The 25,964-nt window shown below is 38.3% G+C and overlaps 1 protein-coding gene across 2 annotated transcripts in view; it reads right to left on the bottom strand.

The window, feature by feature from the left end:
• Positions 1-25,964, bottom strand: part of ARL15 (ADP ribosylation factor like GTPase 15) — a 400,782-nt gene that overhangs the window by 238,561 nt on the left and 136,257 nt on the right. For both annotated transcript variants that reach the window (XM_046671970.1, XM_046671971.1), the window contains exons 2-3: positions 19,133-19,277; positions 2,209-2,268 (exon numbers count right to left, since the gene is read on the bottom strand). In XM_046671970.1, coding sequence (XP_046527926.1) covers positions 2,209-2,268; positions 19,133-19,277 — 205 coding nt within the window. The remainder of the gene's footprint in view (positions 1-2,208; positions 2,269-19,132; positions 19,278-25,964) is intronic.

The following is a 25,964-nucleotide window of genomic DNA, read 5'->3' as shown; positions in this document are numbered from 1 at the left end:
CACACATTGATCCTCCAACACTCAACTCTTTCCTCCTGAACTTAGAAATTCTCCGCCAAGCAACGTGCTCCCAAACAACTTGATTTCAGTAGATCATAATTCTCCCTAAATGCCATATGCCTTATATTGGAATGAGCTTCTTGGTATGTAAGATAGACTCCAAATCCTAGAAAAGCTACACTCTTTACATGTGTTAGCCTCCTTTTCAGGCATTCTTGTGTGAAACATATCCTAGCGCCCAGTCCTATTTTAGGCAGAGCAGGCCCTCAAAAACTATTTGTTAAATGAAGGAATTAGTGAATTAGTGTTAAATAAAGGAATCAAGGGATGAACTCCCTCCCTTGCTTGCCTCTGAGCATGCGAAACAGGATGCACAATTCGATTTCACTTAGAAAATCACCTTCTCCTTGAGACTGTCTCTCAACTGAAAACAGAACTATTAAAATTGAGGGAGTAGAATACCGCATGCCAAAAACCACACATCATTAGCCTGGAACTAAAGTACCTGTCCCAGTCCCGGAAGCTGTATCTTTCACCTAGGTCTCAACCTCATCACACAGTAGGCGTGAACTAAAATACTACCACCAAACCCTATGGTATCTTCTCCATTGTAATTTCCATTTCAGCAATTGTCAGGGCACAATTTTTCAGTAAAATTAAACCTTGCTTGGGAACAGATGGATTCTCACCCTATACCCCATCCTCTAATTTGATCTTTTATTGTACTGAATCTCAATGGTACAAAGTCAAGGCTATAAAAATCCCTTGAAGTGTTCACTTTAAGTGTCCACATACATTCATTATTTACATCATCCAACTAAACATCTATACTAAATGCCTTATCAATTAATCAACAGTTTCTTACACCTGGAGGATGTTCAATAAAAGTTTTGTCTAGTCTAGTAATAAAATACTTACTAAGTATCATCCATGTTTAAAATCAATAGAATTTTCAAACCACACATTTTGATTCCATGGACTTTCACAAAATGTTCTCTGACTCTAACTATGGTCACCAAGAAGCAGAGAGTCACCTGAAACCACAAAGTAATATTAACATAGTCAACCTAAAAGAACATAGTCTTTTACAATTTTTACATAGAAAAATTATTCTATTACAAGAAGCTTCATGTTTTATTTTTGTAGTCAAAATGACAAAACCAAATGTGTTAAAGGAAAATCAGAATTTATCAACCATGGTTGATTAATTTTAATATTAATGATTAATGATTAATATTAATGCTATAAAAGTCAAAGGGAGCTATAAAGCAGACTAACAGAAGTAAATTTGTGTTAGATACAGTTCTCTATAACAAACACCTGAAAAGACCGCTAGCACATTATGCGATAAAAATAAGAAGGCATCAAACACTATTAAAATGGCATAAAGTTTGTGTTTCAATTTCATCAAGTTACAAATAGGTCACAGTTAGAATGAGCTTAAAAAAAAAACAGGGTAAGGTCGATATCACAAAGTGATTAAAGAGATGGAAGAGAAGTTTCTTCTAAGTCATTAAACTCACCAATATTATACTGAACTCCAGAGCACTTACCATTTTCCTGTGCCATTAGAGAATTTAGTAGGTTCACTGAATTGACTGATTTCTTTGTTAACCTATTTACATGGGTTAAGAGCCTGACTGACATAGAACACAACCAAAAAATCCCAGACAGAGAGTGTAATGAAAGACTGAGTGATGTATAGTTTGGGGTACAGCCTATCCAATAAATGTGCTTGACCAGCAAAGAATCCATTGGCAAAGATTTATTATCGGAACAAATACATTCTAAAAAGATCTAATGCAGTAAAACCTGCAGTACAAATGCAAACTATTCTGAAACACTGCTCTTTGCCCTGCGTAAGGTATAGCTTATTTCTCTATGATTATATTAAAATTCTCTTCATATTTTTCATTCAAGAATAAATTTTTGAGCAAGTAAAACCAAAGAATATAGTGTATGAAATGGCACCAGTACTACAATTCTCTAACTCAAATAAAAGAAAACAAAGTTTATAACTTAGAACTCTTCAACAGCCTTTAAAACATGGAAAAAGAAAGAAATATTTCTAGGAAACGTATTATCAAGAGAAAGGGTAAAAATGAATCACCTACTAGAATAGTAAATTATGTTTTAATTACATGTAACCCATTAACACAGAATTAGTAAAGTTAAAGCTGGACATAGAAATGATTTTAAATGTTATACCTCCAAGTTCTTTTATATTCAAGATGGCATTCTGGAATGGCACTGCTTTTATACTAAAACCTAAAATTAGAAAACAAAAACACAAAAGAATTAGCAACTTAACTTTTAAAAATGCATAAGATGCTCAAACCCTCTTTTCTGGGCAGATTAAGAGTTACTTTTCATAGCTCATATTTACACAAGCAACACATAATTTCCAAGATAAATTGATAACCCAATATTATCCTCAATCATTTTTCAAAACATAGTTATCTATTATAGCAAAATATAACCCTTTTCTTCAAAATATTGCCTTATTCTTTAATTAAATATATAATGTGACTTTGTAAATTTTTATCAGTTGTAACAAACACATTTGGAAGCACAGAGAAACTTCAAAGAAAATATTAAACCTACCAGGACTTTTGCATCTAATTCCTGAAGTTAATTTTCTCCCACATTATAACTCAGCAACCCTCGAGATTAAGGTAACTTAGAACCATCTTATATTAGAATTACTTAGTATTTATTTTAGTGTTTTCTTTTACAGACATGGTTAATGCCACATATACATTTTTCTTAAAAGTGCAATCACAATTATCCATCTACGCATAGGCTAACATTTTATAATACATGCAATCAATGATTTCTAATATAAAAAATATATTCAGAGTGTAGTTTTATCATAGGTTTTAGGATAAAAGCATATCAGTTGCAACATATGTGAGTGTGCATAGACCCCCCCCCCCGACACACACACAAATATATATGCAATAATTATTTCTGAAAGAATCCACAAGAAACTGGAACTAGCAATGACTCTTGGGAGAACTGGGATCTGGAAGTCTTAAACAGAAGAGAGATTCTTTTGTTTCATTCGAAAGTTTCACTAAATACTTCTTTTTCTATTAAAAGTCCCACTAATTTTTACAAGTTAATTTATTCAGTCATTTCTGAGCATCCGATTAAGTCAAGGTCCTAAACGTTGCTTAATATGCACTTATGAAATAAATTAAACACAGTCCCTTTTTCAAGAAATTATCAACAGAGTTAAAGAGAAGACACAGAAACACTTTTCATTGGAAGCAAGGTACGATAAGTGCTCGGAAAGGTAAAAAGATATAAAGAAAGACGTGAAAAAGCACAATTCTTTTACAGGGTTTTGCTTTATTTTATAAAAAAGGAAATAAATATGTAATTTAACAGTGTAATGGCTAAAAAGTGACTTTCGAGTTAGACAGAATTAGGTTTCAATAACTCTGTGGCTGTGGGCAACCTACCAGCTTTGTCATCTGTAAAACGAGAACTATAGGACCTACCTCACGGGTTTGTTGTAAGGATGGGATAATGTATGTAGTAGGCTTATCATAGTACCTGGTACCAATAAGCACACAATACATGATTGCTGGCATTATATTTCACTGATGCTGTATTGATGATTTAATCATCAGGTGTACATACCTTTTGAATATATTACTCACTGCCCGAATAAACTCCTAAGACAGACAGCCGGGGTGTCCATTTACTAATCTGAGTACTTATTTGGACCTAAAAATGTTACCATTGAATAAGAAGTACCTTTGTTGGAGTGATGGAAGTGTGAACAGTTGAAATTTTTTGTACAGACGGTAAATGTTTATTTGGCTCTCTAAGAATCTTCCCAAACATACCCTTCCTGTGTGGGTTTAATGCAGAATGACACAGTTGGTACAGTGTTATGGTTAATGGTGCAGGCCATCACTGAAACTTAGGAAAATTGCAGGAGGAGTGAGGAGGCAGCCTCATGTGGCTGAAACACTGGCATCTACCTGTGCCTGGTGGAAAGCCTCTCCAGGTGTCTGGCCTCTGGGACATTAAGGAAAGTCAGCGCCAATCACAGTACTCCTGCTGGCACCGAGATTTGCCTGCAGGAGACTTGGATGCTCGACTGTATCTACCTCCCTCACAGTGGTGTTAGATGGATTAAAAGTCAATGATTGTGAAATCCCAAAAACGAAAAGCCATATGCAAATGATAAAAAGTCTATGAGTGGTTATTTTCAGGATAACTCAAGTATGGATTTTCCAGAGAAATGGGACAGGCCCCAACTTTAAAAGAGACACAGTTATGGAGCACAATAGCAATGTTTAATCTACTTTGATTCCTAAAAGCTGACAATATGCAGGTATCCAAAGGGAAGTAATATCCTTCCAGAAATTGCTGCGCCCATATGCAAAATACAACCTTTGAAATTTATTAATCCAACAGGCAGATTATATCATTGTTACTATCTTTAATCCTTGCACAGACATCATAATAAATTGACTACAAAAATGTCCTCAAATGTTCACGCTAAGCAACGTAACCTAGCAATGTTATTTATAGGCATATAAATGTTTCTGCAGAGTACTCATAAATGTTTTCTCTCCAAATAGAACATGTGTGGCTAGATTTATACTGCAAAGGTATATACAAGTCTTCCATTTTGCTGTCTTCATATTATTTTTACAGTATAGCTGTGGTAATGAATGTTCAGAGGATGAAGACTGGATAATCAGTCTAGAAAATAAGAAAATATACTATTCATGGAAAAGAAACAAGATTTTCCTATTTGAATCATTCTAAATGTTTGCAAGGATTAAAAGAATTAAAATTTAAAGCCATGTTTTCAGTTCACCAGAAAGGCAATCAGGAAGGGCAACTAATCAGATCAACTATATTTTATTTCCTTACGTTGGGCTGGATGAGGTCAAGTGGTGAAATTAGTATCATATTTAGTATGGATATAAAGGTCAAACCATCAAAATATCTTTCTCAAAGGGTTACTTTGAGAAATAAAAAACAGTAGATAGCATGGGCTCTAGAGCAAGAATGTCTGGGTTCAGATTCTGGCTCTACTATTTATTAACTGTTGGACTTTAAGCAAGTTAGTTAATTCCTTTGTGCCTCAGTTTCCTCACTGTAAACGAGAATAGATGGTACTCAGTGCTATAAAGCATTTTTTTAAATAAATGAAGTTAAAAATCGAGAACACTAATGGTCACCAAATAACCACTGGATGCTTTAAATTTCTCCCAGTCCAAATCACACGTGGCCTCAAGCCCTGATACATAATGATAGCAGTGGTAAACACAAGCGTTGTTGTAGTAGCAACCAAAACCAAACATTTATCGAGGACTTCTAAGGACTAAATATTTGGAGTCTTCCTTAGCACTTCCTTTTCCTCTCTCCCAAAACCAATCAATCACCAAAGCTGGTCAGTTCCATCTGCTAAACAGTTCTCAACTATGCCCACTTCTCTCCATCCTTTTGGCACAACTCCAGTCGAGCCACCACCACCACCATCCGGACAACTGCAAGAGCCTCCTAACTAAACACTTCGCAGCTGTTACCGGCCTCCTCAATCATCTGCACACATCAGCAGAAGTGATCTTCCTGAAATGCACATCTGTCCACATCACTCCCCTAGACAAAACCTTCTGATAGCTTCTCCCTACTCAGGTATCGTCCATAAGACCTAACAAGACCCTAGTGATCTCTCCTTCAGGCTTATTTTGTACCTTCTCCCCCGCCCATTTATACTCGTAGTTCCTAAAACAAGCTATGTTCCTTCCGTCTCAGGGCTTTTGCTCCATACTACTCCATAAGAGTTCTGTACACTTCTGACAAACTCTTTATCCTTCAGGTGGTGTTTCAACTTCACCTCGTCAGCCAAGCTTTCTCTCGTGTTCCTGAAATACGCTGATTTTTTCAGATCCATATTCTTCCAGCACTCAGTACTTCTCCCACGTGATTTTCACAGCTGTAATTACACATTAGTTTCCTTTTTTTATGTCTGTTCCCCAGCTAGACTATAAGGATCCATAATGGAAAAACAGTACAGTGTATCCTGTATGCTAGTGCTAGGCACATAAGAGGATGTCAATATTTGTTTAAAGATCTGTGCTAAGGGTTTACTTTTATTTCCTAATTTAGCTGTCAAAACAAGCCTAAAGATAACGTCAGTACTACCATCCCAGGAGGAAAGGGAAGCCTAGAGGGGTTAAGTATCTTACCAAAACTACTAAGTGCTATATTCAAAACCTGAACCCAGGTCTCGTCACCAGAGTCCATCAGAGCTCTACATTATGGCACCTCCTCCCTAAACCAACAAGCTGATAGATTCATACTATTTTCTCCTATTTTGAGTCTAAATACTGATGGAGCTGATTGGAAAAATGTACATATCTCCTACTAAACCCACTAATTTATTTTCCCTCCTATATAAATATTCCAACACAAAGAACCAAAATAAGTGTTCTCAGGTTTATACTACACTGCTTTCTTATTAATGGAATAAAAATAATACAATGAGTTTAGAAAGTGCTTTTTTATAGACATTATTAATAAAACCAGGAATTTAGGAGGGGACGAAAAATGGCCAACTGAGTCAGCCAGAACAGTATGCTCACTCTGTTGCTTCTTTACAAAATAAGCATCCTCTGATGCTGTCCACAGGAAGTCAGTGTGCTGATGTGACAACAGCACTGTCTAGAAACCCTAGCCACAGCTCTCAGCTCACCAGCCACTTTTTCTCTTGACCTTGCATCCCTTATTTGCAAAATGAGTGGACTAGATTAGCTCCTTAAAGTTTCCTCTAACATTAGGATTCTATTATTTATATTAAACAAGGAGGAGGAAATAACAGTAACAACTGAGTCAGTCATCAATGGCCTCTAGTATTTGGCTGAAGGCCTCATGGGTAGGTCTCCCCAGACTCCATTCAAACAATTTGATGGCTGAAGCCTAAGTTAAGCAGTCATTTTTTCCTGGCCTATCTAAGCTCTATTAGTAAGACTGAAACCTCCCCTAAGATTTAACCCCACAAATTTTAATAAATATATGACTTAGTAACTCTTTGGGGAAATAATTTTTTTGCGTAGACTTTCAGATTTTGTCTTTTAGTCCTTAAATCCAACAAAATCTGTGATACAAGAGAGATGGATTTGAAATTTTTTATGCAGGGAAAGCATCCCTGGAATTATAACAAAATTAGTTTGGGGAGGGAGGCTAGTCTATTTTTAGTCATTGTGTGGAACACATTAGTATTTTCCTTGGACCTACACACCAACTTTCCCTCCACCCCTCTAACACACACACACACGCCTGAACACACGCACAGAGACACTTGGTGTGTGCTTCTGAAATCCCTGGGTCACTCTAAGAACCGCTGCAGGGAAAGACATTCCACAGATCTGGTAGCCTCAACCTGGACCAAGGGCATGATTTATGCCATGGTAGTTTTGTGATGTTTGGACAATAGTCTAGTGAAATTCTTCTAAATATGATTTCAACATCATAAGAGGAAATTTAATCTACTGGTGTTTATAAAACACAATCCTTTAGCTGATACCAAAACCTGACTTTCTAACGTGTTTCTCTTGTTGACTTAACACATATGCAGCTAATACTAAAGTTATTAAATACCTCATTCAAATTTTCATGAACTTCCTCTATTTCTTTCAAAGTATCATTGATCTCTTTCTATTTTAACTCAATGACATACTACTTGACAACTTTTCAAGCGCAGTAATATATAACCCTAGAAGATATTTTCAACCTTTTTCAATTCCACGTGTTCAGTTTTCTCTGGGTTGTTCTCCATGTTACATCAATATATTACCCTGAGCTGTTAGACTCCATTCCTCTGGTTTAAAAAGAAAAAAAGTGATACTTGTGTAATATACAGGTTAACAACCCCTTTTATCAACAAATTCCTTGTGCATACACAGTCAAAGAATTCCCTCTGGACAGGGTTCATTTTTGTTTCTAGACCAAGATACAAGCTACCCAATTATTCTTTCTCTACCAGCAGGACCTGCTGTTCTCTGGAGCATTTCTTGGCCCTTTGAGTTTTGACAATTTAAGTATCTTTTTAAAGTATGTCAAAGGTAAAAGATTGCTGAAGTTAACAATCCAATAAAGTTTGGATTCCCTTTCCTTCTGAAGAAAACGCAGACATTCTTGCCTTGCTGAAATTAGATGGATATACCTTTCTTGCGATATGTTTTCATTTTAAGAAACCAATTCTCAGGGGAGATTCTCTTTTTCAACTGTTCCAAACTCTTTCAACAAATATTTCATTTTTAATTGGCTTGACATCATCAAAATATTATAGAGAAATAATTTAAAAGAAGAAAATTTCACACATAATTAGGCCATACAGACAAAACACATTGTTATTTTTACATGTTCTTTTATGCTTTTCAATTCAAAACTATGGTTTTGTATGGTTTAAGTTTTTAAATAAATGTAAATTTAATTTTCCTCTAGAGAAGATTATATATTTTTTCCAGTCTATAATGATTTCAATTGAGGTACCACAATCTAATTAACAAACTCCCTTGCTACAGTTTAAATTACTTTAAAGTTTTAGTTATATAAAATGTTGCAAGAAATTTCTTTGTGCACATAGCTTCTTTGAAATTACACGCTTAAAATAAATTCTCAGTAATACAATTACTAGGTCAAGGAATGTGAATATTTTGGTAACCTTTGATTTATATAAATAATTGCTTTCCCAGAAAAAGGACAACAACAATCACAATGTCACCAGTAGTGCATGCCACTACAATCTTATTAGCGTTGGGTCTTATCATAAAGAAACAAATTTTGGTAAATTTACATATAAAACTAACATTTTCTTGTTTACTCTCTAGTGAAGTTGAACTTCTGGTAAAGTTGAACCTTTTCCATTTGTTTGTTTGCCATTAATTCTTTTTATGAATTATCTCTCTGTGGACTTCACAATTAGATTCTAGATACTATTTGCAAATATGATGGAAATCTGTAACAGGGACAGCCATAAACTCTTATCTGTAGTATCTGATACAAACATTTCTCAACAGTATTGTTTTCTTCTATTTTTCTTATTAATTTTAGCTTTCCAATAATTCTAAATTTTTTTATAGTTAAGTCCATTGATCTTTTTCTTTGTAAATTATTCTGCTTAGGTCTCCTGCAACTATTCTCCCATCTTCCACATTGAATGTTCGCATGTGTATGTGGCTTTCTGATTTCCTCATTTCTTCTCCTAGCTACCTTTTCTTGCCACTGGGCTTTGTTATTTAATTTAGTGATTCCTTCCACCTCCTTTGTTCTTCTTCAGTTATATATATATACACACACATGCTTGATATGAACAACCAAAAGAACTCGGGAGTAAGTTTGAACATGCCAGCGATGGCTATCTGGAACTCTAGCGCTGACTGGTTTTTAGTTATTAGTTATCACTGACAACTGAAAATCTGCCTGCTTTGGCTCTTCTCTGTTGCCTATCCTCCACCCTTCTCTGTCATCACTAATTCGTTTATCCCACCTCCTGCCCATCTTCATTAGCTACAACGAACAGAGACTCAACCAACAAGCATCTACCCTTTCTCTCCTATAACCTTACTTCATGCCTCATGCCTAACTCTACCCTGCCTTCCTCATTACAGAGTCCTCTCATTGAATCATACGGAACCTCAGCTTTGTTAAGAAAAGTCTTCTCTAGGCTCCAATGTTTTCTTGCACATTTTTCCTTCCTCCTTACGCTAGCAAACAGAGTTTTCCTTTTCCTTATCGCCTAGCACTAACTGTGGTTTCCTATAATGCTTTTAGATCACTTTACCATAGCCACCTCTTAATAGCTTCCCATCTGAAGTACTGACATCCTTCTACATACTATGGAGTTGTGCATTTCCATCTACCAACTTTCAGGGAGTTTGCTCACCTATCTCAATGGATTCAATACTTAGCTAACATTTGTCTACCACACTCTCCCTGCTTCTATTCTTATGGACAACATTCCCTATATTTCAATGACCAAAGCTATCCTCCAAGGTTTCAGATCTCCAAAACCTTCCGCTCCAATTCACTTCAGCCATCTCTAATTTATTGGTACAAAGTTGTAGATTCCATCAAATTTTCTACATAGATGATTCTGTCATCGGCAGATAAAGATAGCTTTACTTAATTCCTTCCAATCTGGAAGCCTTTTATTTCTTTTTCTTGCCTAATGCACTGGTTAGGATCTCTACTACAACGTTGAACAGAAGTGCTAAGAAGAGACATCCATGTTTATTCTTGATCCAAGTGGGAAAAAATTCTTTCACCATTAAGGATGACAAGAGCTGTAGGGTTTTCTTAGATGCCCTTTAACACTTGAGTAAACTCCCTTCTGTTCCCATTTTGTAGAGAGTTTTTAAAATCAGAAATCGATGTTTTCTTCGCTGTTTGTTTGCATCTCGAGATGATCACACATTTTTCTAGCTTATTGATATTGTGAATTAAATTTACTGACTTCTGAATGTGAAACCAACCTTGCATTCCCGGGATAAATGTCACTTGATTGTGATATATTATCCTAATAATAATATACTATTGTTTGATTTGGTAACTTTTTATTTATATTTCTTGCATCTGTGTTCACAAGGGGTATTGGTATGTAGTTTTCTTATCATGTCTGTGTGTGGTTTTGCCCTTAAACTGGGTGGTCTTACAGAAGGAGTTGGAAAGTTTTCCCTCCTCTTCAATTTTCTGGAAGATATTGTGTAGCACTGGCATTACTACTTCTTTAAAATGTCTGATAGAATTCACCAGTGAAGCCAACTAGACTTCAAAAGTTTTCTTCCCTTTTTCTAACTATAATTTCAATGTCATTAATAGATATAGGTCTATCTGGGTTTTCTCTCTCTTCTTGAATCCACTTTGATGGTTTATCTTTCAAGCAATTTGTCCATTTAAGTTGTCAAGTTTATGGGCATAAAGTTGTGCATCATATTCTCTTATTATCTTTTTAATATTTATAGAATCTATATTAATGTAACTTCTCTTCATTCCTGATATTGTTAATTAGTGTCTTCTTTGATGTTTTTCCTGATTTGGCTAGAGTTGTATGAATTTTACTGGTTTTATCAAAGAACCAGCTTTGGGTTTCAATGATTTTCATTACTGTTTTTCTATTTCATTGATTTCTACTTTAATCTTTATTATTTCTTTTTTTCCCCCTTTTTCTCCCCAAATCCCTCCCGTACATAGTTGTATATTTTAGTTGTGGGTTCTTCTAGTTGTGACATGTGGGATGCCGCCTCAGTGTGGCCTGATGAGTGCTGCCATGTCCGCGCCCAGGAGGCGAACTGGCGAAACCCCAGGCTGCCAAAGCGGAGCGCACGAACTTAACCACTCAGCCACGGGGCCAGCCCCTTTATTATTCTTTCCTTCTGCTTAACTTGGGTTTAATCCATTCTTCTTGTAGTTCCTTAAAGTGGAAGTTGGAGGCACTGATTTGAGGCCTTTCTTTTCTAATATAGAGGTTTAATGCTGTAAATATTCCCTAAAGTTCTGCTTTAGCGGCATCCAACCAATTCTGGTGTTGTATTTCATCCACTGCAAAACGGTTCATAATTTCCGTTTTGATCTCTTCTATGATCCATGGGTTACTTAAAAGTAATTTAGTTTCCAAATATTTGGGGGTTTTTCCAGGAATCTCCTTGTTATTGATTTCTAATTCAATTCCACTGTGGTGTGAGAACACACTTAGAATGACTTAAATCCTTTTAAATTTTTAAGACGTCTTATGTCTTCAGATACGTTCTAATTTGGTAAATAAATGTTCCACATGTCCTCTGTTGTTGGGTAGTGTGTTCTATAAACGTTAATCAGGTCAAGTTGGCTGATAGTGTTCAAGTCTACTATATCTTGGCTTATTTTCTTCCTATGTTCTATCAATAACTGAAAGTATTGAAATCTTTGACTATAATTGTGGGTTTGTCTATTTCCCTTTGGAGTTCTGTCCATTTGTTTCTTTGTGTATTTTGGAACTGTTATTAGATACATAAGTATTTAGCATTGTTGTGTCCTCTTGATTAAATGATCTCTTCATCATTATGAAATGAACTTCTTTATCCCCAGTATTATTCTTTGCTCTAAAATCTACCTTGTCTGATATTAAAATAGCCACTCCAACTTTCTTTTGACTACTATTAGCATAATATATCATTTTCCATCCTTTTACTTTTAACCTATTTGTGTCTTTATATTCAAAGTTTAAGTCAGCATACAGTTGGATCTTACTTTTTTAATCTAATTCTATCAAACTCAGCCTCTTAACTGTAGAGTCTAGACCATTTACATTTAATTTGATTATTGATGGTTAGGTTTGAACGTATCACCCTGCTACTTGTTTTCTTTTTGTCTCATCTATTCTTGTTCCCTTTTTTCTCTTTTTCCTATCTTTTGATTAATTATTTTTGATAATTCCATCTTCTCATTTGTTGCCATATTGGTCACCATTCCTTGTTATTTTAGTGGTTGCTTTAGAGTTTATAGTACACTTGTAACTTATCACAAGTCTACCTTCAAGTATGATACCACTTCACATAAGAACTTTACAATAGCGTACTTCCGTTTTTCCCCATGATATTTTTATGCTACCGTTCTCACGTATTTTACTTTTACATGTTATAAACCTCACAATATTGTGTTGTTATTTTTGTTTAAACAATTATCTTTTAAAGAGATTTAAATAATAAGAACTAAATTTTACATATTTACCCATGTGGTCACCTTTTCTGGTACTTCTTCATTCCTTTGTATAGAGCCAGGTTTCCATCTGGAATCATTTTTCCTCTGCCTGAAAGGCCTCCTTTAACATTTCTTATAATGCTGGTCTGCTAGCAATAAATTCTTTCAGCTTTTGCATGTCAGAAAAAGCCTTTATTTTGATGTTCTTTTTGAAAGATATTTTTGCTGGGTATAAGTTGATAATTTTTCTCCCTTCAGTACTTTAAAGATGCTACTTCACTGTCTTCTCAGTTGAATCATTTCCAGGGAGAAGTCTGATGCCACTGTTCTCTTTTTTCCTCTGTAACATCTTTTATCTGCTTTTAAGATTTTCTCTTTGCATTACTCATAATTCTCCTAAGAAAAAGAACCAATACCATGTGTGTGTATAGATGGAAAGATATTTATTTTAAAAAATTGTCTCACATGATTATGGAGGCTGGCAATTCCAAAACCTGCAGGGTGGGCTGGGAGACTGGAGAACCAGGCAAGAAATGATGCTATAATTCAAGTCTGAAGATCAACAGATGCAGATTCCCTTCTTCTTCAGGGGAAGTCAGTCTTTTGTTCTATTCAAGCCTTCAACTGATTGGATGAGCCCCAACCACATTATATAGACAGCAATCTGCTTTACCCAAAGTCCACTGATTTAAATATTAGTCTCATCCAAAAACACTCTCACAGAAACATTCAGAACAATGTTTCACTACATATCTGAGCACCATGGCCCAGCCAAGTTGACACACAAAATTAACCATCCATTTTTTACCATTGCTTTTGAGCAATTTTATTATGATGTACCTTGGTGTAGTTTTGTTCATGTCTCTTGTACTTGGGGTTCAATGAGCTTCTTGAATCTGGTGTTTATAGTTTTCTTTAAGTGTGAAAACGTTTCAGCCATTATTTCCTCAAATATTCCTGTCCCTTTCTCCACCCCTTCATCTTAGCAGACTCCAATTACCCATACCTTAGGTGAATTGAAGTTGTTCCACAGTTCACTGATGCTCTTTGCGTTTTCTTCTCTGTCTCTTTCTGTCCTTATTTTGTCTAATCTCTAATGCTAATGCCATCAAGGTTTATTAATCTTTTTTCCTGCAACATCTAATCTGCCATTAATCCTACCTGGCGCATATCACATTTCAGATACCGTAGTAGTCCACCATAGAAATTTTATGTTGGTCTTTTTTTTTGTAATATATATATCTTCCATGTCTCCACTTAAGTTTATGCACAGATAGAATCCAGTTATAACAACAGTTTTAATGTCTTTCTTTGCTAATTCTAATATCTGTATCAGTTCTGAGTCAGTTTCAATTGATTAATTATTCTTCTCATTATGAATCATGTTTTTCTGCCTTTTGCATGCCTGGTAATTTTTGACTAAATGTCAGACATTGAGAATTTTACCTCGTTAAGTGCTAGAAGATTTTGTTTTCTGTAAATCTTACACAGCTTTGCTCTAGGATGCATTAAAGTTACTAGGAAACTAAGCCTTTAGTCTTAATATGATTTCTTAGGTGGGTCTAGAGCAGTGCTCAGGTTAGGGCTGTTTCCCAGGCAAGACCTTCCTGAATACTCTACATAGTATCTCATGAATTACAACTTTCCCAGTCCAGCTAGTGGAAACAAACGTAACTCGCAGCCCTGTGTGAACACCAGGCACTGTTCCCTTTAGCTCTTTCACATGGTTCTTTCCCTAGCCTTGAGTAGTTTCCTCATGTGCATGTATTAAATACTTCACTGAATACTCAAGGGAGACCCTCTACAGATCTCTAGGTTCTCTCTCTGTACAACTCTCTCTTTTTTAGTACTGTGTCCTATGAACTCTAGCTGCCTTGGTCTCTCTGACTCTCAGTGCCAACTCCTCAAGGCAGCAAGTCCACCAAGCTCCACCTCAGTTCCCAATGGAACTGTGCCACAGTCTGGGAAGTCTCTCAAGGCAGTAAGAGGAGGCAATTATAGGGCTTATCTCATTTGTTTCTCATCTCTCACGGGTGAGTAACCTTTGTTGTTTGACATTCACTTTCTTGAAAATTGTTTCATATATTTTATCTAGTTTTTTTTTTTTTTTTGGTTATTTCAGGTGGGAGGGTAAACCAGTTCTAATTATTCTGTCTTGAGTATAATCAGAAGTCCTCACTCATTCTGGTACTCACTGCTCTCTCTTGAGCATCTTCAGTGTTCTTTTTCCCCTGACTACTACCTTTATACCTCTGCCCACCAGCATGCCCATATGGCACCTTTCCTTATAAAAACAAATTCTCTTAACACTGCTTTCTCTGTTTCTGTCTCTTTCTCTAGAAAGAGTAATCTATGTGCAATCTTAGCCCAAGGGGCCAAGGAGTGAAAAGGATGGTCTATACCTCATTCTCTCTGCTTGCTCACCACCCCCCTCATGCCTCAGGTTAGTTTCTACCGTAACACTCTTCTGAAACCGTTCACCATTGGTCATTAATGACCATACTGTCACCACATCCAATGGACTTCTCTCAGATTTCAGACCTATGTTTATATTATTTAACTCTGGTTCTTTTGACCTCTTGTTCATATTTGGCTTATGTAATACCAAATAGAACCGCCTGGCTTAGATTCTTTGTCTAATGCAGATGCTAGAATGTCAGCTCCAAAGGGCAGGGATGTTAGGCTATTTTGTTCACTGAGGTACTCTCAGTGCCTAAATCAGGGGCAGTCACGTAACAGGCATTCATTAAATGCAGAAAGAATGAATGAAATATAGTCAGTGCTTAGCACTCTTCTTCCCTCTCTCTACCCATCATCCCTCAACAACCTCATCCAAATCCACAATTCAGCTGTTTCTCAAATCTAGATCTCTAACTACAAACTCTCTAGTCAGCTTGTCTTCTGGCATTTGGATCACTGGTGGAAGTCCTGCCAACACCTCAAAATTAGCATTTCCAAAACTAAACTTATTATCTTTTATCTTAAAACTGCCTATCACGTTTTCCCTATTTTTTGCAGTTTAATCGCCAGGCTAGAAACTTAAGTCATATTTGATTCTTTTCTCTTTCTTTCCTTTCTATTATTACCCAATATGACTCTTAAAGTCATAACCCAGTGTTACTCTGACAGGCTCAATCACCTCTGCCTCTAACTCTCCAACCCTACAATTACAGCCCCTTCTGGATCACTTCTCCAGGTTACAGGTTCTCGACAGCTTTCCCAGTCTCGAGCCTTGGGTCACAGCACATCCTATGTCTCTAAATGCTGGGTCTCAACCCAGTATGACCACTAACTTTTCCCTGAATACACCCTATGCTTTCTATCCTTACTCTCCTCACCCTATTCCTCTCTGCTTAGAACCAACCATCACAAGAGGCTCTACTCAAATGAGGCCTTCTTTGATCCCCCTGATTAGAAAGGATCACTCTCTCTTTTAACTTTCATATTTATACCATCCAGTATAGTATATATCACATTCTGTCTTAGCACCTGGCATATATTAAACATTTAACAAATGTAAACTGTTTATCATTAGGATATTTATCTTCCTAACCCGGATATAAATTTCTTGATGGCAGAGACCTCCTAACTGGCCTCCAAAAAGGCACTGTGCCTAGTTCAGGATAATGACAAGTCATAGAAGCTCCATATCCAAAATGTTAGCTAACTTAATATCTAGTTCATTGGAAAATTAACTAGCACACAATGTTACAATTGGTTCCGGTAAAAGGAAAACATATTATTAATAAATTTAATAAAAACAAATATAAAACATATTATATTGCAGTTTACAAATAATAAATTATAAAAATAATATTTACAGATAATTTTTTACATTATAATTCAAAACTGACCTTCTAGCAATGGTGCTTCTTGTTTGTACCTCTGAGAAGTAAAGAACAGTATACTTTTGTAATACTTTCACACATTTTGGGGAGAGTTATTTTGCTTTAAAATAATTACTAAGTTAATAAAGTTTGTATAATTACATAACACATCCCTCAAAAGATATCCATAGTTTCTAAAACAACCAGCAAATATATACTCCTATCAGAAATCCTAAGCCTTGGGTATCACTAAACTTCTTCTGAAGACCTGAAATGGCATCCTACCTCTGTCACTAGCAGTGTGACAATGGCCACGTCACCTCAGCTTTGAGCCTCAGATGATTTGAAGACAGAATATGGAAAACGAATCTTACTTGCCATATAAGGCTGTTATGAGGCTCACAGAGGTACAATACTTTACGTAAAAACATAGTGACTCAATTTAATGTTGTCTGCTTATTCACTCAACAAACATCTGTAGCTATGCCCAAACGTTACACCAGGTTCTGGGTACTCAAGGCCAAATAAGATATTCTATCTGCCCTTCGGAGCTTACATCCCAGGCTTGGGAGATAGACATGTCAACAGCAGTGTTGCAGGCACTAAATGGTAGAAATATGGACAGTGTACAGTGGGGGAGCAGGGAGCGCTCAGTTCCACCTGGGGGAAAAGGAAGGTAGTTAGGCATGGCTTCACCAAAAGGCCACGCTTGAGCTCTGCTCATCCTTTTATCTCCCCAGTCTCCATGAAGCCCTCACTCTTTTCCTCATGCTTTAATCTAAGGTATGTCTTTGTTTCTTTACAGGTCCATGGTTTCTTATCTACAATTCTAAAATATGAAAAGCTCTCAAAACCTGCACTTTTTTCTGAACATTTGACGGCAAAACCTGATCTGAACTGGTGTAAGGCTCTCAGTCATCAATATTTTTCCTACTTATTAGGAAATCCTAGCTAATGATTCCATCATCCACCCATCACCTAAGCCAGGACTTGAGTCATCCTTGGCTTCTTTCTCTCTCTCACCCTCCAAACCCCACCGGCCAACAAGTCCTGAAAATTCTAGCCCCCAAATAAGTATCCTACTTATTCCCTCCTCTCTCTGTCTCTCTCTCTGTCACTGCTTTAGTTAACACCTAACAGTGAGTCCTTTAATTCAGCCTCCACATCACATAGTGTGAGCCTTCTCAAATGAATATTTGATCTCATAGTTTCCTTGCTTAAAATACTCTGATGTCTCTACACTATCTACAGGAAAAGTTCAAATTCTGAGCATGGTTTAAAAGGTTTGCCATGATTTGGCCACTGCCTATCTCTTGTGCGTTGATTCCTGCCATTCTACTAACTATGACTGCAGCCATACAAAGACTTAGTTCCCAGGGGGTGCCAATCTGTTTCAGGCCCCTCTGCCCCCAAATCTTCTTTCTTCTCCCATTCCACTCTCTTATTCCTGCTAGTCTGTCAGGCTTACTTATCCTCAAGATCCAATGTGGAAAAGATCGTGCATCCTTCCCTTGCCCATTTCCAGGGAACACTGATCACTCCTCCTCCTTTGTATATTTCTGGACATGAACTTAATGTCTATTTGACAGGAGACTGAGTCTCCTGGATGCTGGGATCGTTGCTTATCCTCAGTTCCTAACACTGGACCTAGTGCGTAGTAGGTGCTCAAAAAAGCTGGCTGAATGAACGATATTTTCAACTTTCCCAGAAAATCAATGTCTCACCCCACTCCTTCCTTGTTAGCTCCTCCCACAGCAGCTCTGTGCTTCATCTCCAACTATTCTTCCATTATTTTCTCTAATTTACACTCTTCTCTCCTCCTTCATTGTCAGAAGAGAAAGAGGAAGTATCTGGGGGCTGACAAAAGTTCTAAGCAGCATTATTGACACTTTGGACAGGATAATTCTTTGTGTTGGGGGCTGTCCTGTGCATTGCAGGATATTTAGCAGCATCCCTGGCCTCTACCCCGTAGAGGTCAGTAGCATCTTCCACCAGTGTGACAACCAAAATGTTTCCCGACATCCCAGTGTCCCCTGGGGAGCAAATTCTCCCCTGACTGAAAACCAGTGCCTAGACTGACTTTTCTTGGCCATCTCAGGGAACAACATGGTGAAACTGATCAATGGTCCCTGCACCGACATCCTCCAGATGAAAACACTGAGGGAAGAAGATTCAGACTCCATTAGCTGTACTATTTAGGGGGTATCTGACCAACAAAAATAGGCTAGAGTGACAACAAGGGAGGATAACACTCTGTGGGCTTGAGAGGAATCCATTTCATTATAGTACTAGAATTCCAGGTTGCAGGGTTAGTGTGCATTAATATTTTCCTGAGCTTGACTTATTCGGTGGCACTGAAATGACCAACTAGAGCGATAGAGGGTATAGCGATCAATGCTATGAAAGTCCCCCTCAAATCTATTTTGAAAAACAGAGTATCTAAAAATAAAATAAATAAACTGACTGAAGCATTTAACCACAAATGGAGAGAAGGGGAGGGAGGGAAGGAGAAGGGATCCCACAAATAGCATAAGAAATGAGAACATCTTGAGGATGAGAAAAAGAAAGGGCCAGGACCGAGGCACGGTACCCACCTGTGGTCGACACAACGTTGTCAGGGCTTTCGCTGCACAGCTTGGACAACAGACTGGTCTTGCCCGAGCCTGTGAGGCCTATGCAAACCAGGTCATACTCTGGCCGGGCAGGTGGAGGTCCCTTGCAGCAGAGTGCTCTAAAACACTGCCAAGAGAGGGGGGAAAAGGGCACTCTTTTAAATAAGACTGTGGACACAAAGCTTAGTAGCATTGAAAATGATTGAGTATTAAGAAGTAATTAAATAATCTATTAATTATAAGGAGGAAAGGTAACTTTAGAGTGGAGGAACAGCACCTTAACCAAGTGAGCAAAGTTAACATCCCCAGGGACGAGACATATACGGACTTCACGTTCACGGCTCCCCTCCTGGGGCAGCAGGCGCACCGCGAGGAGTGCCACATCATTCCGCGGCTTTCCTGCCCAAAACGCACAACCTGAATCTAAGCACGAGGAAACCAGAAAACCACGCTGAGGAGCATTCTCCAGGACAAATGGCCTGTCCTCCTCTAAAATGTCAATGCCTCAACGTCAAGCAAAGGCTGATCGACTGTTCCAGGTTAGAGAAGACTAAAGAGACATAATAATAAAATGCAGTGCCTCCTGGATTGGACCCTGGATCAGGCAGGAAAACAATGGCATAAATGACATTATTGGGACAATAGGTAAGGACTGAACAGAGACTGTATATTAGATAATAGCATTCCATAAGGTTCAATTTCTTGAATTTAATCATTCCACTGTGGTTATATAAGGAAAATCATTGCTCTGAAAAAAACACACACTAAAGTATTTAGAGGAGAAGTGTCTTGACATGTACAATTAACTGGCTAAGAAAAATTCGAAATCTCTATCTCCATCACCATCTCCATGTCTATGTGGTGAGGAGTGTTATAAAGCAAACACACTAAAATGTTAATGACTGGTGACTCTGAGTAAGGAGTCTATAGGAAAACTCCTTGTAACAGTTTTATGACTCTTTGATATTTCAAAATAAAAAGGCTTTAAAAAATCATTAAGTACAGTCCATATATATGTATGTATGTGTGTGTGTATATATATCTCACTGCCTTCCTGACATGTACTAAATTCTGTTTCAGTTGACCTCAGGGTACCATGAACTGTCATGTAGTTTGTACACTACATGAACCTGATTTGCTACATAAGAGTTAAAGACAAGGCAATTGGGGACACTGGAAATCATTCATGCAGTTTTTGATCTTTCTACTTTTCACCACTCTTATTTAACATAGTATTAGAAGTCCTAGCTAGAGCAATCAGGCAAGAAAAAGAAATAAAAGGAATCCAAATTGGAAAGGAAGTGAAACTGTCACTCTTTGCAGATAACATAATTATATATATATAAAATCCTTGAAGAATCCACCAAAAAAATTTTTAGAAGTAGTAAGTGAATGTGGTAAAGTTGTAGGATACAAAATTAACACATAAAAATCAATTGCATTTGTATACACTAACAACAAAGAGCTATACTCTTTTACTCCCCTCTTCCCACATTTTATGTTTTTGATATTATATCTAAACTCTTTTTTTGTGCATGTATATCCATCACCCAGTTACCATGGAAATAAGTAATTTTAGTACTTTTGTCTTTTTTGTGTGAGGAAGATGGCCTCTGAGCTAAAATCTGTTGCCAATCTTCCTCTTTTTGCTTGAGGAAGATTACCCATGCCAGTCTTCCTCTACTTTGAATGTGGGACACCACCACAGCATGGCTTGATGAGCAGTGCTGTGTAGGTCTGCACCCAGAATGTGAACTCACGAACCCCGGGCCACCAAAGCAGAGCCCACAACCTTACCCACTACACCACTGGGCTGACCCCAGTACTTTTGTCTTTTGACCTTCATATTAGCTTCATAGGTGATTGATCTGCTACTTTTACTGTATATTTGCCATTACTAATGATTTTATTTTACTTTATTTTTTGATAATTTTCTTATTCCTATCTGTGGTCTTCTCTATTCCACTTACATAAGTCCCTGTAGCATTTCTTGTAAGGCTGGTTTCTTGGTGATAAACTCCTTTAGTTTTTGCTTATCTGGGAAACTCTTTATCTCTTCTTCCATTCTGAATGATAACCTTGCTGGGTACAGTATTCTTGGCTGTAGCTTTTTTCCTTTCAGCACTTTAAACATATTGTGCCACTCCCTTCCAGCCTGTAAGGTTTCTGCTGAGAAGTCCACTGATACCCTTATGGAGTTTTCTTTGTATGTAACTTGCTGCCTTTCCCTTGCAGCTTTTAGGATTCTTCCTTTAATTCTTGACATTTTAATTATAATGTGTCTTGGCGTGGGCCTCCTTGGGTTTTTCTTCTTTGGCACTCTCTGTGCTTCCTGTACCTAGATGTCTGTTTCCCTCCTTAGGTTAGGAAAGTTTTCAGCTATTATTTCTTCAAACAGATTCTCTGCCCTCTTTGTCTCTCTCTTCTTCTGGGACACATATAATACGGATATTAGTGCACTAAATGTTGTCCCAGAGGTCCCTTACACTGTCCTCATTCTTTTTAATTCCTTTTTCTTTTATCTGTTCAGCTTGGGTGATTTCCTCTAGTCTTTCATCCAGCTCGCTGATCCATTCTGTATCACCTATTCTGGTATTGAGTCCGTCTAGTGAATTTTTCATTTTCAGTATTCTTCATTTCTGATTGGTTCTTTTTTATATTTTCTCATTCTTTGTCGAAGGTCTCACTGAGTTCATCCATTCTTCTCCCATAATCAGTGAGCGTCCTTATGAATTTTGTTTGAACTCTTTGTCTGGTAGATTGTTTATTTTTGTTTCATTTAGTTCTTTTTCTAGGGTTTTGTCCTGTTCCCTTTCTTGGAATGTATTCCTTTGCCTCCTCATTTTGCCTCTATCTCTGTGCTCATATCTATGTATTCGGTAGGTCAGCAACATCTCCCAATCTTGGAGAAGTGGCTTTATGTAAGAGCTGTCTTATGAGGCCCAGCAGTGTGCTTCCCTCTCTTCACCTGTTTCAAATGTTCCAGGAGTGTCCCCTATGTGGGCTTCATGTATCCTTCTGTTGTGGCAGGGTTCCTCTTATTACAGGTGCCTAGGGAGGCTAGGCTGTCCCCCTGGATGGCTTATTTTAAAGCTCAGCTACATGTGTTGCTATGTTCCCTTGAGTCACTTTATTGGGTGTGGGGAGCCCTAGCACAGTTGTCTGCAAGGTCTAATAGCACATTCCTGTTGCCGTTTTTCTGTTGAGTAGGCCCCCAGCGTGGCTGGTTGCTAGGCTCAGGGGCTTACAATTGCTGTAGGACTCCAGCCTGCAAGGCTGTTGTTAGCTCTCTCAGGATTGCAGTGAGTGGTGCCAGCCCCAGGCATGGGAGCAACCAGTTGTTTCAGGCTTTGGAAGGTGGGGCCAGTCCTCTATGTGGCTGTTTGAGAAGCACAAGTCTGCTACAGCCGATAAGTCGCACCACCCACAGGGCCACACACTCCATCAACACAGTCCTGCCCCGTGCACATGCCCTGACCCATGGAAAGCAGACCCAGTCATGCTGCACATTCCACCAGTGCAGGCCTGCCCCTTGCCAATAACAGTGGTTTTGATGTACAGGATCTTTCTCAGTATGAAAGAGCTTCTTTTTCATCCTAAATTCACTTTTCCTTGGCTTTTAGGAGGTTCTGCCTACTTCTGCTAAACAATTCTATGATCATCTAATCCATATTCTTCACAGATTTATCAAACTCATATTTCCTCTTGGTCTGTTCAAGCTTGAGGAGCCCTAATTATTCCAGTCTGCCTTCATATAGCAACCCCTCCCACGCCATCACATTAGCTGCTCTTCTTTGGCCTTACTTGAGTTCCATTATGCCTTCTCCTACTAGATTAATGATCACAACTGTAAACATCATTCTAGATGCCAACACATTGCATCTCAGGTTCGTACGAAGGCTGGCTGATAATGTCTGACTTTCTGAAACTTTTCCTTATCCATGAGTCTCCTGGACTCATGATGACAGTTTTTCTAAGAGGTAGATGTATGTACATACGTACGTATGTAAGTAGGTATGCATGTATTCCCTCAGAGAGGAACATTGGCTAGCAGCTATTCACTTAGGAGAGCTCTGCCAAGTTCAACTATGTCAGGCAACACCACTACTCACACAAAGGTTTCTCTTACCGGGCTGCTTTGAGCTTTGTTGGAGGAGGTGGGGAGAGGCCCTATTCCTGCTCTGGACACCTCCATTCTTGCTTAGCTCCTCTGCAAGAACTCCCCTGGACTATATCCTAGAGGGAGACTGGCCCAACTTATCATAAATCTTGAATACAACATGAAATTGCAGGTGACTATATTGCCCTGTTTAAATTACTCATATGTCAAGATTACTCAACATATTTTGGCCAAAAGCTCCAGAATATCATTTTCATGTTCTTTTTAAAATCCAGAGCGTAAAAACTTTGCTGTCAAGCCCATGAATATCTATGTCACCTGTCAATTTATTCTAGGTCACCTAAGACACTTCTGACATAAAAGGCAAGTGCACAGTAACATTCTACTCCACTCTGGTCTTTTATCTCCTCTATTTTCTCCTCAGTGATGTCATCTCCACCCCCAGTTCCAATCATGCAGATGCTAACGACACCTAACATTACATCTCCCTGCTCTCTCCAATCTCTTTCCTGAATTTCAGGATCTGTACTCCCAACTATTCTGCAAGAACCCAAATTAAATCTGAATAAGACGAAAGCCTTCCCTCAAAACCACAAGCTATGGAAATAAACTATTTTGGAACATAAAAAGCATACAGGTTGAATTGACAATTATTACAAGGCAGAATCTTTGAAATAAACCCAGAATCTCTGAATATTTATTTGAAATAAATATTACTAGGAATAGCGTCAGATTTTGAGCCAATAAAATAAGACTTTTTAAGAATAGGCTACTTCAAACAGGGAAAGAATTTTTTTTTGAGTCAGTTCCTAAAAACTATACAGAGTTTTCACTTCTTTTTCATTTTAAACTTAATGAAGCTTAGGACCTCATAGTCAATTTACTTAAAATTACTCATTTTGGCCTCTAGACTATACTGTACCAAAGTTCATTGTGTCTGTCTCCTACAGCAGCTCTTGCATTGTTAAGAGTAAGCCCCTTTCACTGTTGTACAATGCTAAACACAATGCCGTCGGCAGTCCTGACAGCAAGCGGCAAACTCAGGCTTCATTCCCAGGCCAGACACTAAGGCATTGTGTAACTGTTCAGGCCCCATAAACCTATCCATGCTTCAGTCTCCCCGTGATTAACCAGTAACATTTTAACACTATCTGCCACTTCCTTTCTTCAGGAGGATGTTAAGGGGCATCAGCTCAATGCACTATGCTCTGAGAAAGGCACCGTACAGGTAAATAACTATTCATCACGATGCTCATTTTCCTAAGGTATCTTAGGTGATAGCTCCGTTGGGCAAGGGCCTGATAGCTAACCGTGCAGCCCAGACTGTGAGACTTCCCTTCCATCAGCCCACAGCAGCCTCCACATGCTCCATCCCATCTCAGTCCAATCCAAGACACCAAAGACACACAACCCTTAGCCCTCATGTGCAGCAGGCAGTAGAGAAGAGAACATGGTGAGTCTGCATTGTAACTGGGAGGGGAGGCGGGGGCACCAAGGTCATGGTCTCTGTTGCCCAGAGTGCTCCAGTTTACAGGTCTTTTCACATAGGGTCCGATATGACTTGTTCCTTTTCAAAAGAACCCAGTGTTCCTCTCTTATGTCAGGACACAGGCTGTTTCCCCCAGCCTGCATCCACAAGCTTCTACCAACATTGTATGTGGGGAAAGAGTGTGCCAAAGTCTTCAGGGAGGGCAGGGACCAGAATCACCAGTAATAACTCAGTATGGTAGACTTTAGACAAACCATACAATCCTTAGCTGAAACTGAATTAGCTAAAAAGCATAAACAAAAACCCTAGGGATATTTGCTTGAAGGAGGGTGAGCACATGGATTAGGGAAAAAAAAATCAGCATAAGATTAAATTACAAGGGTAAAAAGAGGACTTGCATTTCAGTCCAGAGACCTAGAACCAAGGTAGCAAGATTATCTTAAAATGTCCCCATTTCTGTTGGGGACAGTGCCAGGTGTTTGGTAGGTCTGGCAGAGTACTGTACACAGTTGCTACTCAGTGAATAACTGCTCAACAAATCGACACTACAGAGCATTAATTAAGCACTTAACTGTGTATCTCATGTCCTTCTACATCTCGCCCTTCATGACTCCAGCTACCCTCCAAATCACTCACTAGTCCCTCAGACAGTCTGAGCACCTCACGCTTCTGTGCCGCCCTGGGCCTGGGCGCTTAGAAGGAAAGGCCCTTCCCTCTTTCTACCTGGCGGATTCCTATTCAAAGTTCTGCTCAGATGGCACCTCTCTGGAAAGTCTTCCGCGGTTCCCTCAGAGAGATCCAATCCTTTCTTCCCTTCCTTGGTCCTTTACACACACTTCTAGCACTGCAGTTAATACTATGCCACATGTATTTTTTTCTAACTCTAAGAATTATTAGATGATAGAATTATGCGCATTGACTCAAAGACATATTCATCCTTGGTCCTATTATTGGTCTAGGAAGTTTAATTTTACAGCTACCAAGGGTAGCCAGGCACCAAAGCAGAGGAACAGCTGTCCTACAACTTGACGGTTCTAGACAAAGCCTTGCTCAAAATCCTCCCCCTCTGGCACTGGCCCCTGCATTGCCAGTATTTCCGACCATCCCATGCCGCTAAATCCCTAGCCTTTGGGGACATGGCATTTGTTTCAATTGATGCTCTGTTTTTCATTATGAATACGTGATTTTATTCTGAGCATGATTTC

Source organism: Equus quagga, chromosome 9, assembly GCF_021613505.1.
Source record: "Equus quagga isolate Etosha38 chromosome 9, UCLA_HA_Equagga_1.0, whole genome shotgun sequence".
NCBI classification, from domain to species: Eukaryota; Metazoa; Chordata; class Mammalia; order Perissodactyla; family Equidae; genus Equus; species Equus quagga.
This window is presented reverse-complemented; position numbering and strand designations above follow the sequence as displayed.